Source organism: Micropterus dolomieu, linkage group LG09 (assembly GCF_021292245.1).
Source record: "Micropterus dolomieu isolate WLL.071019.BEF.003 ecotype Adirondacks linkage group LG09, ASM2129224v1, whole genome shotgun sequence".
In the NCBI taxonomy this organism is placed as follows: domain Eukaryota; kingdom Metazoa; phylum Chordata; class Actinopteri; order Centrarchiformes; family Centrarchidae; genus Micropterus; species Micropterus dolomieu.
This window is the reverse complement of record NC_060158.1, coordinates 27,313,752-27,334,008: the sequence shown is the minus strand read 5'-3', so window position 1 is coordinate 27,334,008 and position 20,257 is coordinate 27,313,752. Positions and strand designations below refer to the sequence as shown.

Genomic DNA, 20,257 nt, shown 5'->3' with positions numbered 1-20,257 from the left:
TCTAATTTTCTGTTTCAGATAATTAGGCTGAATGTTTTGGTCAGCCACGGCCTCATGGTGATTACTGTCACGGCTGAGAGGCAGCAGTAATGTGCTGACATTAATTACTCCATACATCCTGACCTACATCTGTGACCTATATGTCCATTATAGGGTAATATGTATATGTAGACTTTCCACTACATCAACTGTGATTATACAGTTAGTAAAGCAAACTTTGACAGTGACAATGTTAATTACGTCATTAGAACAGATTAAAGTGGGATTCAGATAAACACTAACAATGACTAAAGTTAACTAAACAAATGAAACAAAGAAAAGTGAGATCCAGGGCAGAGTGTGACCTTCAAAGTTGTGAACCTAGCAATGATGATTTTTAAAGACGTAACATGAAACCAGTGAATTGATTCTCATCAGCAGCATGGGGGCAGTGGGAGGGGTTTGGCTGAGTGTCTTCTACCTCGTTCTATCTGCTGTGTCAAATATTGCAACACTCTGCTTTATGTGAATCCAAGCTCATCTGAAAGTAATGTCAAATAGACACACTGCGTGTGACATATGTTTTTGTCTCGTGCACAGTTTCCTGTATGCATCTGAGTTTTGACTTCAGTGTCAAAGAATCTCCCTAAATAGTGACAATCTTGCTGACTGTCCAACAAACTTCTGAAACCCTGATTCATACCTACTTCATGCTGTGATTGGCTAGGTGTGTGGAGGTATGAAAGTAAGCAGAGTTTGAATCTCTTTCTCAAGCTCTTTTCTTTCATCTTTTACACTTGCCTGACACTTTTCATGTGAACAACCGTGTGCAACACTATTGATGTCTTCTAGGAGACTGTCTGACAATGAGCACTGTTATTCCCATATTTAAATGATATTGCATCTCCCCCCTCACTGTGAAGGCAGGGTTTCAGTCCGCCTGTGTGGAATAATTACAAACACTTTGCCTGCCCACAACATGTTGTACTAGCTAGGTAATTTTTTTTTCGCATAAAGCGACCTTTACTCATCCATCCTAATCATGTATCACCTGTGAGGGATGGAGAATTGTATAACTGTGATGGCCAAAATGGCAAAGAAACTAAAGCATGTTTTGATCCGGACCACAATGTTTAAAAAAAGAACACCAGCTATAAAGTGTCTTATAAAAGAGCAACACCTAATCTCCCAAAGCTATGGCTTATTCTGTACAAATGCTGCTGTCAGTAGATTAGTAACTTTAACAACAGTACAGACAGTCATGGTGGTGGGGTGAGGGCAAAACCAGGCAGTCCATAAGCCTCTATCTATGCATACAATTCCGAAAAAACACCTTGCCTCATGGAAGGGGGATGGTGTAGAATAATGGTATAGAAAGGGGGATGGTACACAATCTGTTCACGTTTGTGTGCGTATGTGAGTTGTCATAGTGTGGTGACAAACTGTGTCTGGTGTGGGGGTTGTGGTCCACACAGAGGCTGGCGAGCCACAAGATGTGATTTAGAAAGACAGCACTGTGACAAGGGCACCCCCCACCCACCCAGGGCAATCAATTACCACTGCACTCAAATTACAGTGAGCATGAGCAGATAGATCCAAATGATGAATCGGACAAAAGGCCATGAAAATACATGGCTTTTTAATACCTACAAAAAGATGCAGAGGCAACCCAGGGTGCTGTGAATACTACTCCTGACTTCTAAATGAAAAATATGTTTATCTTTACTGGTCTATAAGTGTTTGTTTGGTTCCAACTTGTACTTGAAAAGAGGGGAAGGGGCTGCACTGATGTTTCAAGTACCAGTGAGATGATGCAATCCAGGAAGTCTAGTTGGAGTATTAGATCTATTCGTTTGAAGGCGTCTCAGATGCCAAATTACTGCATATGTTAAACAACCCTGTGTTTTTTTCAGTGCCCTCAGTGTTGGTACCCCTGTAGTGTCAACACAACTGTCTTAATGAAATGAATGAGGGGGCTGTGTTTTGTTACGCAGTGCTGTTATCTCTCTGACCATGACTTTACTCCCCTGACTTGTGAATGGCTAAACGGCTTCTCTTTGAATCAGGGGTTGCAAGTATTACAGAATCATCAATAGATGATTTTTTTATATCTCTTATCATTCATGACAGAAAACAGTAAAAAAAATAAATAAAAAAAGTCCTCTTACACCGTTGCTCTTTGCCCGTGCTTTTGACCCTCTCTCCATTAGTATTAGGACTCATCCTTCCATTGAACCCATCCAATTAGGGAATGGGAGATCACATTTATTTATATGCAGATGATGTTGTTCTCTTCCTATCGCAACCTGAGCAGTCCGTTCCCATGTTGCTAGATCTTATAAGTTCATTTGGTGAAGTTTCCGCATATACAATCAGTCTGTAGAAGAGTGAATTTATGTCACTGGTTGCTGAACTTTGTGCTAAATTTTTGCATACTCTCCCTTTTAAAGTTACAGATACACTGAAATATCGTATTAATAAGTAGTTCTGCCAAAAGACCTGCAATTAATTTTTAAGTTGAATTTCCTTGAAAAATTGGAGAAACTTAGGGGGGACATTGAAAAATGTAGGACCCTCCGTCTTTCTATGGTGGGACGTATAAATGCTATAAAAACGGTCTCCATACCAAGATTCCTGTGTCTCTTTCAAAATTTACCATTTTTTTGCCATGGTCTTTTTTTAAATCAGTAATCAAAGATTCAGTAATTATGCCCTTTATCTAGGGATGTAAAGCACACAGAATATCAGGCAGCCATGCTTCCTGCATTATTACTGGGGTTGCTATTGAAAGGAGTGATGTTAAAAACAGCATCCCAATCCCCTGCAAATACTAAGATAGATAACATAATAATTTCAATTGTCTAAAAATATAACAACAAATCAAAAAGGTTGCAGATTACCGAAAACTTCTATTTATACTCCAGTGTATCGTAATCATGCATTCTCCCTCGGATGCATCTTTTGACAGTTGGAGGCTAAATGGAATAGTTACTGTTGAAGATTTGTATATTAATAAGCAATTTGCATCATTCGATCAGCTAAAAAATAAGTTCTCTTCCCTCAACACATTTCTTCCACTATTTGCAGATTAGGAATTACGTCCGTCAGATTTACCTAACATTGAGTCTCTCCCTGAGGAAAGAGTGATTTATAAGCTTTTGTCTAGCTCACCTGAAACCAAGAAACTGGGTTCACAATTTGTAAGTATATTTTCCAAACAGGTAAATTGTGCCACACACTCTCTGAAAAATGCCTGGGAGGCGGAACTGGGACGCAGATTGTGGATGAGGTTTGGGAGAGGGGCCTTAGCAGGATTCATTCTTGTTCTATCAATGTTATACATAAATTAATCCAATTTAAGGTTATGCACAGACTTCATTACTAAAATGCACAGGATTTTTCCTACCATTGATGGACAGTCTTAATAAATTCTCTAGGGCTGTCCCCGACTAAGGATTTACATAGTCGAATCAGAATCGTCAGGTCCTGCCTACAGTCAACTGATAGTCAAATCATATGTGTTTTTTTGTTAGTGGCTATTGGGGGATTACACACTGTAGCTCTGCTTTAATCTTGAGAAGCTGCAGAGCTGCAGTCTCTTTTCATTCAACTTACACTGTAAATTTCCAGCTAAACTGAGGCGCTCTCTCTCTCTTGCCTGTCATTCACCGGTGCATTACTGCTGCTGACAACTGCATGCACGTGGCGGTTCCTCGCAGGTCTATTTCAAGTAGCCAGCTATTTAAAAATGATAAAATATTCTTTATGTGGTTCATCAACGGTGATAAATTATCCAAAAGTCCCGTGAGGTGCAGACAACTCGGCACAATACCAGTGAAGCTGGAGCTCGGTCTCTTCAGCAAGTGTTCCTCCACTCCCATTGCACACATACACGCCACGCTTACACATGCGCACTGACGACCCAGGGTTAAGGTTACAATTTTGGATTTATTCACGCACTTCAAAAACATTTATTGAAAGTTTTATTGTTTTTACATGTTTATTTACAGCATTAAACATTGAAATGTATATTGTAATAGACTGTATATTAACTTATTGGGAGAAAACTCGTAGTTCTATGCAAAATCTAACGTTGAGCACCCCCATCTCGCCAAAATGGCACGATCCTTGTTTCGCTGCGAAGCTTCGACTGTGAGATTGACAGTCAAATCAGGCTCTGCCTATCAAATCTTCGACTATTCGGGGTCAGCCCTAAAATTCTCTTTTGTAAGGTATTATATGGCAGCCTTTTCTGGATCATCTTTCTCAATGTGACATTGCACTTGACCTGGGGTAACTCTACATTGTGCCATCCACCTTTCTCTTGGAGTACTTAAGTAGGGTTGGGTGATGTCTGAAAAATTTCCATCGGACGATGTCTACAATGAAACGATGTCATTGCTTGCGCACGCACGGGGTCCAGCAGACGTCTTACGTGTGTTGTGTACTTACTTACTTGTGTACTTACGTGTACATGTGTTCTCGCACAGACTTCACTCCGTAAAAAAAATTTGTAGACTATTAACTTACGTTACATGTCGCGGTTGATATTTTACGCACGGACCAGGTAAAGCAACAGTGAACACACAGGGTGCAGATGTTGGTTTCAGTTGTTTGATAAGTTGTGTCTTTAATAAGCCGACCTGCGGCTCACCTGCTGCCATGATAACGGATCGCGGGTGGAAATATACTTGAAAAAGACGAGTTCTAAGTCTTTTAGGCGACTTTATAAAAGTAAGTTATAAAAGTTAAAAAATAAATTATAAGAATGTTCATGGTCTTTAAAAGCTGCTTTCACAGGGTGGTATAATGTGAAAATTTGAGATTTTTTTTGCTGGGGGGGCAGGGGTTTTACAATCATGATGCTGGCTTAATGTCGTGATGTCTGTCGCTGATGGATGATGGCATCGTCTATCATAACCCTAAACTTATGTGTTTAAATATGTTGTCAGTGATACCTTAGTGTAATTATAATTTCTTTTAACATGCCCTGCCCTTTAATTTATTATTTTACTTTTTTGTGTTTTTTTTTGTTGGTTTTCTTTTTTTGTTTGTTTTTTTGTATGCATTTCAATAAAATTTTAAAAAACTAACAATTTCCTAACAGGAGGCATCCTCAAATAGCTTGCTTTGTCTGACCAACGATCTAAAAACAAAACAGAAAAAAAGCTTGAACCACCAAATGTTGGGCATTTCTGTTTGATACATGACTTGAAACTGAATTCATTTGTTATGTTGTCCAACTGGAGGCATAACTCCACAACAAGCTGAACATGTTTGTGCCATTATGGTATTAAAATACAATCTAGATCTGGACACGTTTTCTGGATTAGCCAGTTGCAAATGCAACAACATGAAAGGTCTCCTGCTAACTCAAGCTGCCCGGAAAATGCTATAGATAGTAGCATTAGCTAGCAATTCTTCTCTCCCCCACCTACCTAATTTCCATATTGAGATCCAACCACAACACAGGCAGAATGGAGATAACAAGAACACCTAATTAATGCCATGTGTAAATGCAGAGGCACACGGATCACATGTTATTATCTAGATAATGTGTCCAGATACAGATCACATATTAATCCCATGTCACATGTTTGATATGTTATGGCCTTTGATATGCCAAACATGTATAATGTTTGAAACATCAAGCTAAAAAGCAGTTAAAGCATAATGAAACATAGGGGACTTGAAAGCAGCATTCATCTTTTTTTGCCACTTGGAGGCAGAACAAGTATTTATTTGGATCAGGCCTTTTGCTTTGACTCAATAATGAGAACATGAAATTGGAGACTTGGATGTTAGATTTTCCCATCGCACATAAATGCTGCTTTATAATTATAGCTTATAATCACACATTACACATTACATCCAAAATGTAATTAACTGATGCTTTAACGGATGCTGATGATTCTTAGCATGAAAGGTTAAATGTTCTCATATCAGTCTAATCCCACTATAGACAAATTATTAACAGAAAAACATATCCTCTTTCTGGCTTCACTGATGGAAACTTTATAGATAATATCTATATATAGATCACCGGGACTAACTCTATTGAAATGATAGACTTTGAAATGGGGTCTCTGACATGAAAATATATGAGAATCCTCCGCACAATCCATCTGATTTCAATCACAAATTATAAGCTCAAAAATATGTGTGTTAGGCCTTTACTAGAACACCTCCACCCAACCACTTTGTCAGGCTTTGAGGGAGCGCTGTGAATGAGTGAGTGTCAAGTGTTTCTGAAGTGCTCTCCAGAGTGTTAGATCAGGGGATGAAGGGTCATTGAGTGGAGTTCAGACACTCTGTTAAATGCACTCTTTACAATGATACCTACTGTCATACTCCCAGCTCTCGGCTTTCCGAGACACTCATCTCCCCCTCCTTTAGTCAATGAACAATATCCCGCCCTCTGTCTTTTGTCCTCCTCTTTATACCTCTCTTTTTCCCCCAGCCCTTTGGTGCAGCATGGTGATTTTTCCCCTCTGCTCTGCTGCTTTATCAGGATGTTGCTGGCTCGGCGGCAGCAGGCGTGGACGACAGCCGCTTTGAGAAGCCGCCGGCCAGCCATCTGCGTGCTGCCAAGCTCTGCACAGTGTCTCTTTGAGCAAACAGATGCAGCGGTAAATAAACACTATCTATATGGAGCCCACGTGGTGCACCCCGGGCCGCTTGCCACAGCACTTAACATGGCAGCTCCCTAACACTAACCAGGTGGGTGTTGAACAACAATAATAATTCTTTGCTGTCACCAGACTGTTGAGTTTAAGCTAATGGTCCTGATGGGACAAGGGGGGGGGAGAAGGGGTTGTCAGATGGGAAACCTGCATTGTGACCTTGGGGCAGGAAGGGGATGAGAATGGCACATTTGCAACCTAGAAGTGATGAAATAAGATTTTCTCGTGATGGTCTCACTGCTGGTTCAGAAGCCTTTCCACACTGATAAGACAAAAAAAGAGTTTAGGACAGAACAGCAGTCTTTGGCTGATAGGCTTATTTGGCATCATACCCAGATTTAGATGAAAAGATCAATACTATGTTTGATCTACATGTATCCAGTATAGAAAGACACACTACCTCCATCACAGCTAGACAAGAGTAAGAGTCTCCAGCGCACGCTAGCTGCTCTGTGAGGCTGTACTTAGGCACAGTGGAGATATGAAATGCTATTGGCTTCATGCCCCATGTTTTATTCTATTTCCTGTTTTGTCTCTTAGCTTCCGGTTGCCTTTGCTGACTACAGTAAATACAAGTCAAATGTCATCATTAGTCCACACAGGCTACCACACATTTCTCAAAGTTGGGGAACACACATCACATTTATGAGCAGGTCATAAATGTGATGTGGTGTAATCCAACATGGAACATTGGAATGATTAGGTCATTACACAATAATATGCACATGCCGTGGAAAACTGGACTGTGTGGAACTAACTAGATGAGTCTCCAATGTGACTGTATTTTGGATAAAGAAATATTCTATTAGTACACATTTTGAACAACCACAATCAAACAACTCCTCTTATGATATCCTCTAATAAAAGACAAATACCAACACATTCTGACCAGTAACCATGACTATTAAGTCAGTCACATGACCAGCTCCTGGAGCTGTGCAGGAGAATTGATCTCACTGTTTGACTGCTGTAGAAGAGTGAAGGATTTTTCTTACAGCTCTTTCAATCCTTCACTCTGTATGTTAGATAACGTTACATAAAACTGGTCAGATATTTGACAAAATTCAGGTATACGTGATCGCAATGAAGTCAGAGCACCTCCTTGTTGCTGAAATGCATAATATACTATCCTCCACTGTAACAAGTTTAACTTTCAGTGTTCAGTTCAGTTCAGGGTTTGCAGACACACAGGGAAATAGCACACTTTTGGATTTTGGCTTTTTTTAAATTTGGCTTTTGGAAACTTCACTGTAACAATCATATTTGCCTTCTAAAATTTGTTTCTGTCAAACTCTTCTTTTCGCTGCATTATAACATAACTTCACTTAATATTTTAGGCCCATAGCCTGTGGAACAGTACAAAACACACACACACACACACACAACTAATAACAGACACACAGTGTATGTCCAAACAGACTTCTTCGTCCTCGGCTGATTCACCAGATTAATAATGGATCACATCAGAACTCATGATGTTCTGAGCCTCATGATTGCTTTCACACAGAAAATATACAAAGACACAACTTGTGTGATGACACATTCAATCACATACCTGCTGGGGCAAGATACATACACACACACGCACACACACACACACACACACACACACACACATAGACACAATCATGTACACACATACCCACGCACACACAAATCAATGCTCCATTTGTGTTCAAGTCTAAATAGCAGTTCAGTTATCTCCAGAGGCACATGATAGCACAAGTCTGGTATCCAAAAGCAGATGTTCAGTTCCATCTTCTGACTCAGGCCTTAGACTGAGCTCTCAACACCATACTGTCATAATGAAATAATGACCAGTACAAATACAAGCTTTTAGGCCCTGTGGTGGCCATATTAGATGTCTCCAACCCTAGTGACAATAAAAGCTGAGAATGGTTAGTAGTGTTTCTAGACATATGTCCAGAACCGAATGGGAATGTGTGTAAATGTGTGCTTAGCTAATTACTGAACCATAGTATCTCTTAGTGAGAGTAATCATTTATCTTGTGAACAAATGATGACACCGTTAATGTAGGTGTATATGAAAATGTATTCATTCTATTTGGCTCGTCATTGCTGTAAATTTAAAGCAAAATTTACAATGTATTTTTTGGTTACTTGGGGGCAGAGTAACAAGCTGTAAGCATAAGATTGACATATTTTATCCTTATAAGCTTGATATGTGAATATGTCAGAAAAAACAATAACCTCAAACATTTGGGAGCTGCTCCTTGTCATTAGGGCCAGGACGAATATATCAAGGGATTGTTGCAACACTGACATTTTTGCTTGTAACATGGAAGCACACTGCTTTTCGGTGCCGTAGATCTTACATGGCACTGCTGCTAACTGTAAGCTCTGCCATTGGCTAGACAGAGATTCTATCAGCTGACTCTGCTCGGACTGGGAGCTCAAAAGTACCGGGGGAGTGCTGGGCGCAGGAACTTTGGACGAGGTTTTCAGGCCTGGGGCCGGAGAGCAGCTCCAGAATGAAGGGATTCTAATCTTTTTTTATTTATTAGGATCCCCATTAGCACCAGCATACGCATTAGCCATTCTTCCTGTGGTCCATTCAGTTGTCTGTTCATAATAAAAACACTGACTATTAAATGACTTTTCTCCAAAACTGCAGCAGGTTACGTCAGAAATCCCAGAAATCTTTCATGTTTTCACCTGTTTTCAGGTGTTTCACTTGTTTAACCCTAACCCTAGGAACCCTTAGGAACGTTCTTAAAATCAGAATGTAGTCGCTTGGCCCTGCGGGGTTGCTCCACACTCCAGTGGACAGAAAGGGAGACAAGCGCTCCCTTATGTGTTATTGCACTTGTATATAGTATATACACGTGTATATAGCAGTACATTTAAATGAAAAGTGTGCAATACACTACTTTAGAATTCATTATTATATTTTGCGCATAACAATGCGATTAGCAGAAAATCACGCGATTAATCACGATTAAAAGTTTTAATCGTTGCCCAACACTAATTTTAACAAAATCTACCTGCCCCTCTGCTGTGCATTACCCTACGTTATTGTTCTGCTGATATGGTAGTTACATAAGTCCTAAATGGCCATGGATTCAAATATTTTTTTTACTCCTTTTCCCCGTGATAATTATCTCATGATCTCGAGATAACAAACCATAGCTGAATACAGGGGTCGGCCAGTGCTTTTCTTTATGATAATTTCGTGGCAATTTGCAGAGTCAGTAGTTAGCTCTGTTGGTAGAGCCTAGGACTTGCATCCTAAGGATTGCTGTTTTGACTCCTACTTTCAGCACACTATTTTATTCTTCTTTGTGTTTTTTAATCATTCTCTTCAACAAAGTTGTTATGAAGAGATTCAGGGGAATCCAATCACTCATTTCCAGACGGCTATTTCAAAGGTTCTGAAATAGCCGTCAGGAAATGTGTAGTTAAATGGATTCCCCTGAATGAGAAGTGGATGAATTTCCTCTGCCTGGGAATGATGGAGAAATGAAAAGTCCATAGGTTGATGAATGTGGAACAATTGCTGGGATGCGCACACTCCAGCGCGTGCTTAATTGTGAGCATATAAATCCGTAGGTAGTAGGCTACCCCCTTTAGATCGTCTGACAGACACAAAGCCCATCTGGGACTGTACTGGATGAGACGAGCTTACTGCTCTTCATCAGAGGTAGAAAACCGAAACTGAAAACACTTGTGATCAGGCAAAAATATAACCACACATCCCCACAGAGGACAAATACAGCAGGACACAGAGCGACAGTGTCGCGGTCAGGTGTGTCATGTTATTCTCTCACTACTTTGAGGCGACTGTTAACCATTTGTGTTGCAAATACACTGACTACACACTGACTGACAACATTTATATCTAAATATTTTGATTACTATTTTGCTAGGGACCTTTCAGTAGTCGCAGGCAAGCGCTGAAGCTGTGAGCAATGGGCGCTCTCTCTCTGTCTCTCTCTCTCTCTCTCTTAAATGTAGGCAGGCTGAGTAACGGTGGGGGGGTTATGTTATGTGAACTTAACAAAATGTAGCAATATTACCGGAAGAATTACCTGGCAATGGCGATGGGTTACAGAACCTTCTTTCACTCAAACACATTTAAAAATAAAAACTGTTCCAGGTTAGACATTATCTCATTTCTAGTAGGTTATTTCCTAACCCACCATTTTAATTATACTTAATTATACTTAATTCTCCAGATTTAAGCTTTAACAAGTGTTTGTATTTTTATCCCTGCTAGCAGTGGTTACTAAAGGTGTGTTAAAACTGTACACAAAATCAATTTGAGTGTCACTGGAAAACCCTAAGAAGATGTTAATTCTTTCTAGCTGGTGCAAAATGAGACAAAACGCCTATTCAAGTTAATGCTGATTCAACTTGAGTGAAAACTTTGAACTTGTCCACATGTATGCTTATAATTTATGAATGTACACAAATGAAAGGGTAAATAAAGGAAAGGGGCTGGTAAATTGAGAAAATCAGTTCCTGGTATGTTTTGAAAGCCTGAGCTAGCAAAAACATGTTGCCTGTATTGCTAGCTAACAACTAAAACTAGCATCTGTATATTTGGTAAAACAACTGTGGCTAATGGAACTGCAAAAACGGCACTGTGGGCCAAATGTGCTTGAATAACAAAAAATAACTTTGCATTCAATCAGAATACCTCATAAAATGTGTATGTCAGTCAGTCAGTCTGACATTTTGATCCCGATATCTTGGCAAACTACTGACCAGACTGTAATGACAACTTGTATATTCATGGCCTACAGAGGATTCCTAATGGTTTTGGTGACACCCTGATGTTATCTCAAGCACCACATCTGGACTCAACCCTTTAGCATCATTTTTGTGCATGTAGGGCTCTGTGGGGTCAAGTTAGCATGAATAACTATGCAACCTCCGTTTAGACTTTCAAATTAAAACTAATGTTTATCTTAAAACGGCACGTGGTTAACATCGTGAAGCACCATTTTGGTTAGGTTTAGGCAACAAAACTATTTGGTTAGGTTTAAGAAAACATAATAGTTTCGGTTAAAATTACTACATTACTTAAATGACTTAAATTACGTAAGTTCAGTAATGCTACTTGCGTAACTTACGTAAAATCACTAAAAGGAATCAATGTTGACTTTTTCACACGGGAAATGAACGCTGGTCTCCTGGGTGAAAGTTTGGTTTTTGTCCCATCCATCAATCCCAACCACCTCCATACTCAGACTTTCTGTTATTTATACTAAAACTTTTAGTGTTAAAATATGGTGCTGAGCTTTCCCCAGTGTGTTGAACGTTGACCCGAAAGGGTGCCATGTGTGTTGGTACCACACTCCAACAGACGTGACAAGGCATAGCTATTTGATGTTCTGCGAATGAGAATGGGCTGCTAGACAAGGACAGCAAAAAAAGACAAATGCAATTGCTCTGCATTTTAACACGGCTCCACAAATTCTTCAATAGAGCTCCCTGATAGTGTCTACCGTTAGTTGCTAATAGATTTATGACACAACTGCAAACCCTGTAGAAATGCAACATCCGGGTGGCATGGACCTTCTGGTGTCAATGTTCAGAACAGGAGACTGAGAACACCACCAAACACTCATCACTTCCATCCATGAACATAAGAAAGGGAATAGTCCTCTTTCTCATCAGTGGCCCTGTGGGGGGGTTTAGCCTGAGGATATCAAGACTTCATCTTTTCCATGACTCCTCTGCTGAGGTGTGAAACAGCGTAAGAGAAAAGAATGGTCCTCCCCTGAGACTAATGGCGCATGAAGTGGACCTGAGCTATAAATGCTGATGCAATCAAAGGATGCCAATAACCTGTGAAATGCAAACTGTTCCTATGGATGACAGTGGTGCAGGGGGAACATCAGGGCATTGGCAGCATGTCATTGGGTATCCTAAATACAAAGTGTCTGAAAACTCGTGTATCATAGACAAAAGTATCATATATATTTGTATTATATGTGTATTCACGTTCTGCATCTTTTTTTTTTGTTATCTGTTCATCACATGATTTCTCAGATCCCACCGGGTGGATGTTCGACAGGACTTTGTGAATGATGCAACTCCCAGTTCCTAGTACATACAATACATAAGACTGAATAATGAGTTAGATCAACTATATTACTGTAACGATCACTCCACTGCAACAACAGCTGTAACTCAGTTGGATTGATCATCCTCACATTATACTGATAACATTAAAGACATTACAGTGATAATCCAGTACAGCTGTTGACCGGATGAGATCTTATCTGACAGATACAATGCTGTCCACTCATATTAATGGTTAACATTTCACACCTTTTACTCTACAGTGTACTGTGCCTTAGGCAATGTGGTGTCCTTGTCTCTATATTCTACCATATAATATGCAATTATTGGGAGATTGCTGAGCATTTTTGCCAATGATATAGCATCTCACAGTGAAAAACCCTCAGTGATTGATATAAACACACGTGTTCATAGAGAGAATTAAGAGACAGGAAAATTGTAATTAATTCATTGTTATAATATAGGCTGGTCTCATTATTTTATTTTTTATTTATTTTAGTTTTTAATTTATAGAAATCTGGAATCTGTTGGTTTTCATTTCTTATGTTAAAAAAGTGAAAATCATATAAAACATTTAGAACAAAAATGTAGGTCAACATCCAAATTAAAAAAGTACTTGCTATTAACTGTAAGGCTGCTGCAGTATTTATTTTTAATGCTTTGAAATACTCACGCTTCACAGTCATTTGCATGTGAAGCTCATTTGCATTTAATACCAAATTCTCTACTTACAATCTATTACAGGAAACAGAGTGTACTGTAAACAATGCTGAATACTGTCTTCATGCACCAGGAAGTATAACATCTGAATTTGTGGGGACATAAATTTTGTTTTTCACTGCAGGCGCTCTGACTTCTGTGTCAGGTGTTACTAATAACATTAATAGTTGTTTTCGGACCAAACTTTTCTGGGGACTCCCTGGGAGGAACTGTTTACTGGATGTAAACTGAATACATCCAGATATACCTGGGCCCTGTTTCAGAAAGCAGGCTTAACAAACTCTGAGCTTCTCCCTGAGCTCTGGATTGACTGAGCCTGAGGTGGCAAACTCTGAATTTTCGGTTCCAGAACAGCTGATCAGAATAAGTTCAATCAACCTTGAGTATGTTGAGCCTGATGGAAGCGCGTGCGTGGGGATGAAAAAAAGCCATCATCAATGGAGCTATGATATTACGATTCACCATGGCAACGGGTAAATAAAGGCAGAGCCTCCATTTTAATTGGGTGGAGCTATAAATATGAATGCTGCCAACGCGGACCATGATAAACGCAGGAGTGGAAGAAGGATCAATGCGTTAACATTATTAGTCTACTACAGAGTCACAGTGTAATAGGCTACCTAAAGACGGACATAGATTTCATTCTGTGCTTAGGATAAATCCACAACGTGTGGAGATCTGTCCTTACATCGATGACAGATTGATCATAAAAGCGGTCATGTTCAAGATCATGTTTGGGTAAAAAACGAATAGCCTATCTAACTTTTTAAATTTTAAAGATGTAAATGCATTCAGATTTGTGCTACTGTGATATCAACAGTATGAAGTGTGTCAGACAGCCACCTCAGGCTCCGCAGGAGGGGAGGAGTCAGAGAGAAACTGACGGTTTTTCAATTTATCAGCATCAGTTGCTGGAGTTACCGATCTAGGGATTATCTGATCTCGCTCTCTGAAACAGAAAACCCAGAGTTTCCCTCATCTCAGGCTCAACATACTCAGAATTTTCACTAATCCCGCTTTCTGAAACGGGGCCCTGGTAGATCCACCCAACTTGGTCTCAGCCGTAAATGAAAACACCTGTGTGGGTGTTCAGGGCCTTTCAAAAAGCCAAGTACTTAGAACAGATTCAAACACCAGACTACTTCCAAAATTAGGGATTCATGGGATTCATTTGAATATAGGTGCTTTTTCTGTTGATTTGTCCCTACTGTGTTACTGCATTTTACATTGTTTTTTAGCGAAATGAGCTGTGTCACTGCACTGTGCACAACGCATTCTATACAGCAGAGTTTCACATTTCACGTTTGCCAACAGCCTTTGAAAAGCACTGACATAATGCAGCGCCATGCTTTGACAGCATGATGAAATGGTTTTATTGAGCTAGTCTAATTTGCGTTTTAGGACATGTGCATATTAATGTAGAGGTGTGTCTAATAAGGTGTTGCGTCGAAAATGAGTGTGTGGAGTAAGTTCTCCATGACATCTCATCCTTCATCTCATCAGTTTTGAATCAACACTTTTGATCTTGAAGTTTCTCCCAGTGCGGTGAAGTCAAGTTAAGCTACAGAATTTAATTAATTAATTTAAAGGGTTCGTTTTCCTACTGATCTCTTCCAAGTCAGTCTTTTAATCTGAAACATTTCTTTTCTTTTAAAAGCCACAGTATTTTATCAGTATATAGTATCAGGGGTGTGAGATAAATTAACTTCTCTTCAGATTAAATTTTCTTGAATTAAGTGAGAATATCTTGAAATAATCCAAGTCATGCATGATATATACAATGATCACACTGAAAAAAAGCTGGTAACCAGCCCTACCCATAACCCAAAACCATATTTTGCACTGGTACTCCAATTAAAATTTAATAATTTTTATAAAAACCTGAATTTTCTTTATATTTGGGTGGTAAGGCCTCTCAAACTGAAGAAACCAGTGGATAGTAAACCCTTTATTTCCGCATCATGACAATATCTATTTTAATTCAGCACACTGTGTCAGTTGGGTCTGAAACTCACACTCTTTGGACATTCCTACTCCGAAGCACTTCTGCAGGCGGCAGTACTGACAGCGGTTCCTCGTCACCTTATTGATAATGCAATTCTTGTCCCGGTGACACGTGTACACCATGTTCTTCTGGATGCTTCGGCGGAAAAAACCCTGAGGAGACAGACACACAGACAGAGAGGGGGTTGGTTTATGAAAAGAAGACTTTCACGATGTTAACTCAATTTTGCTTCTAATCTTCTGTAGCAGCCTATTTTCTAAAACATCCACACAGCTCCATTGAAATTCTCCTGCCACTGGATATCATAATGTCACGACAGCCTGTATAACAATGTGCTAGATGTTTTGTCTTTTCTGTGCCGTTAAGGCTGAGAGAAAAGAGAGTCGGTGTGTCCCTGCTGGGAACTCTGTGGAGCTTCAAATGCTGGATTTAAGCTCAGAAAAAAAGTACTAGGGGGAACAGAGAGCAATACGGAAGAATAACTAAGGACTTTGGTTCAGATGTGGGTGAGGAGCATCACGTCTGAACTTGACAAGGTGACATTGAGCTTCTGTGGAAGACCAAAGCTACTTTTCTTTCAAAATAATGCTTTCATTGTAATTCGGCAGTTCAGCATGGATCTTAATTTTTTTTTTTGGTTTGGTGTTAAAAGAGATATAAGTAAATAATTACAAAAACATGTAGCTATATCTACACTTGTGACAGTGGAATAGCTGAGAGAAGGGATCATTACAGTTTGAGGCATTGAGTTCAGGGAATCAAGTTCAGGACATTTATGTAGGATGTAGGAGTTTTAACTCCTACATTGCCACAAATGACAAGAAAACTAGTAATGTCGCCATTTTTTTTAACAGAAGACTAAATGTCTTTGAATTTCATAAATGTTAATTTACCGTTATGATGTATACTCTTGAAGCCTACATGTACACCAAAAGGCTAAATTTTTTAACATGTGCAAGACTGGCCCACGGACCCACTTGGGCCCCGCAGGACCCAAATTTAGGTTTTATGTAATTTATATAAAAGTAAATTAAAGTTGGAGTGTGGGACTTTTACATATAAATGATTGTCACCTTCAAGCCCTAGCCAAACGAGTTCACACAATGCTTATTAAGCCTATCACCGCCAGGCAGGCCTGCCAGCAGAAATGACTGGGCCCCTGAAAAGGTCCAGTAAATGGGCCCTCGGCAAATCTGCTTTACTCATGTCAAGGAATGCTGTGCTCTCTCTCTATCTCCTACATAAAAACATACGTGGCTTGCTATATGCGGTGCACTTCTGATGTTTTGATGCTGCGTACAACAAACATTACTCAGAGGGAGTTTTCATTATGAAACACGCTATATTTTACTAAAGCAACATAAAAAAAATAATTACATTTTTATTTAAATATGTAACGGTGAGTTTTTTGGTTCAAAATTAAATTTGGTTATCTTTGCTTGTATTTAGAATGAATATCATTAGTGTTGGACTGCATGGGCTCCCTTAGCAGCCCCAGAATGCTTTCTCCTTGTCCCCACCTTATGAGCGGCCCTGCTGCCAGGTAAATCTTACAGTATTTCACAGTATACAGGAGTTTTAAAATCGGGTGTCAGTTAGTGTTGTGTCGTTCAAAGAACGTTTCGTTCATAAGATCTAATTGTGTGTATGACTCGGGAGGAACGGGTTGTCTCAGTGAGTGATTCGTTAATTTTCACCCATGTGTCACACGGCAGCTGCATGGGCTCCGTCAGCACAGGAAACAGAATTGATTAGTTCACAACTCTCAACTGTGGTTCTGTTTGAGTCGTTCATTTGTCACGTGACAGCTCGGCTACAGGCTGTGGTAAGCAGGCAGCACAGGAAACAGAACTGATTAGTTCACGACTCATAGCAACTGTGGGTCTCTAGGTTTGAGTCGTTCATTTGTCACGTGACAGCTCCTACTGTGGAGCAGGAATGAACGACTCGTTCACCGCTCACATGGGTCCTCCTCAGGCTGAGTGACTTCCAGCTCAGGAGAATGAGAGGCAGGTCGGCTGTCAGGTAACAGTCACTGGACTGACATTATATAGCTACTTTGTTAATTATGTGACATTTTATAAAGCATAACATTATTACAGCGTAGTGATGTTATAGTTTTAACACAGCCGCACCGTAACTTTAGTCCTGCTAGTGTTTACAGCTAACAGCTGATGAGAGTTGTTCTGGTTCTGCTCCACTTCAGAGCCCTGACAGGGTTCTACCGGGAGCCGAATTACCTCCGAGGTCGTCTCCTCTCCAAAACAAACTGACCCGGACATTAAAACATTAAAACACAGCCACATAGCAACGTTAACGTTAGCTCTTTGGTGTGTTACAGCTAACAGCTGATCCAGGTCCACCAGAGAAAGCAACGTAACTTTTAGTTTTTATTTACCAACAGAGCCGTGCTGTTGTTTCACAGCTCCTGATTGGTAAACAACCTGCAGTGTTTGAGAGCGATGTACTCATTTGTGTTTCTCTGTCTGCAGAATCAGGACCTGATGTGGCCCATTCTGCATCCAGACCTGCCAAACTGTTGCTTTATATGTGTTTATTTCTTTGTTCCTCTCTCTGTGCTGGAGTTCTTTAAGAACTTGGTGGCTTGATCCAGATTATTATTAAATTGGTTGAATTTTAATAAGAGTGTGTTTATTCATATAGTGTATCAAGCTTATTACTTCTATATACGCAAATCTGATATTAATATTTTACTCATGGATAAGGACGTTAGGCTACTGTATGAATGAGCACGTCAGAGATAATGATAGTAATTATATACATAAGCCTTTATATGGCTGGTCTGGTTGTATACTCAGGAAAGATTGTGAAAATGGAAGGATTTAGCCGGAGTAGCGGTGATTGCATATAGACAACATATTTCTGTTGTTTTTACATGGTTTGAATTTGGTTGTGGGCCCAAGGGGGTTTATATAATGATAATAGAGAGTGAATTTGTGCATTATACTTTGTCAAATTAAGCAAGCCAGGCAGCCTTCCGTGTTTGAGAACGGTGCTGTTTTTTAATCGCCCACTAGAGGGCTGCAGCACCATAATAAACAGCCTAGTTCAAATGAACGAAATGAACAAAATTACTCAAAAAAAGATTAGTTCATTTTAATGACTGAGATTTGAATGAACGAGTCTGTCAAAAGACTCAAACTTGCCATCACTAGTGTCAGTGGACCACATTCCCGCACTGGTGGACTGGTAATGAGTTTTACACCAGCCAGCAATGGTTTGTTTGAAAATGGGAGCTCAATGATCTACCATTGCTCTAAAAAAAATAAAAACATGAAAAGTGATTATGGTTTAGTTTTACTTAGTATGACGATATAGTTTTTGTTAATATCCTTTGGCAGCATTGTATTGTATGCAGTCATTCCAACAACGCCACTTGAATTGAACGGAGATGACACAGTTCTCTCTCTACATGGAGTATGGTGGAACCTGTGGCAGAAAAACCTAAGAAGCATCCAAGAAAGGTTTGAAAAAGCTACAGATAAAAAAGACACACAACGTTTGAGCAAAGGATTACAGTCAAACAACGGAGAGTGCTGAAAGAAGGGACTAACACGGATGTCACATTTCTGCTCTTGGACAGGTTGGTATAACACATTCTCACTCCCAACTCATCAGTAGGGATTGGCGTTACATTTTAATGCCCTGTGTACTCTTTTAGCATCATTTTTGCACGCATACTTACCAATAATATGCAATGTCCGGTCAAGTTAGCAATAAATTTAGGGTTAGGGTTAATGCGACGTTCAGTTTGACTTTCATAATAAAACTACTGATTAACATTGTGAAACTGAAAGTGGTTAACTTTGTGAAAGGTCACAGTTTGGTTAGGTTTAGGCACCAAAACAACTTGATTAGGTTTAAGAAAAGATCATAGTTTGGTGTAACATGACTTAAAAAGAATCAGTGTTGACTTTGTGTTTCCCATGTGAAATGAACACCGGTCGCCTGGGTGAAAGGCTGTTTTCTGTTCTAGCCTGATAATAAGACTGAATTGCCATTTAATTTTCACTTCATTATTTATTACTCTGAACAAAATTATGAATGCAACACTTTTGTTTTGGCCCCCATTCATCATTAGCTGAACTCAAAGATCTAAGACTTTCTCTATGTACACAAAAGGCCTATTTCTCTCAAATATTGTTCACAAATCTGTCAAAATCTGTGTCAGTGAGCACTTCTCCTTTGCCGAGATAATCCATCCACCTCACAGGTGTGGCATATCAAGATGTTGATCAGACAGCATGGGTACTGCACTGGTGCACTGCCTTAGGCTGGTCACAATAAAAGGCCACTTGAAAATGTGTGGTTACATCACACAGCACAATGCCACAGATGTCGCAAGTTTTGAGGGAGCGTTCAATTGGCATGCTGACTGCAGGAATGTCCACCAGAACTGTTTTTGAGCTGAATTTGGCAGTACATCCACCCGGCCTCACAACTGCAGACCACGTGTAACCACACCAGCCCAGGACCTCCACATCCAGCATCTTCACCTCCAAGATCGTCTGAGACCAGCCACCAGGACAGCTGCTGCAACAATCGCTTTGCATAACCAAGGAATTTCTACACAAACTGTCAGGAACCGTCTCAGGGAAGCTCATGTGCATGCTCGTCGTCCTCATCGGGGTCTCGTCCTGACTGCAACTTTGCACAAGTGGACCAACATTCCACAGGCCACAATCAACAACCTCATCAACTCTATGCGAAGCAGATGTGTTGCACTGCGTGAGGCAAATGGTGGTCACACCTACTGACTGGTTTTCACGGACTCTCACAGCACATTTTCAAGTGGCCT

At 40.0% G+C, this 20,257-nt stretch overlaps 1 protein-coding gene across 2 annotated transcripts in view; it reads right to left on the bottom strand.

Annotated features, from left to right (window-relative positions):
- The window catches only part of LOC123977056 (retinoic acid receptor beta-like), a 182,034-nt gene that overhangs the window by 112,882 nt on the left and 48,895 nt on the right, over positions 1-20,257 (bottom strand). For both annotated transcript variants that reach the window (XM_046059524.1, XM_046059523.1), the window contains exon 3: positions 15,449-15,590. In XM_046059524.1, coding sequence (XP_045915480.1) covers positions 15,449-15,590 — 142 coding nt within the window. The remainder of the gene's footprint in view (positions 1-15,448; positions 15,591-20,257) is intronic.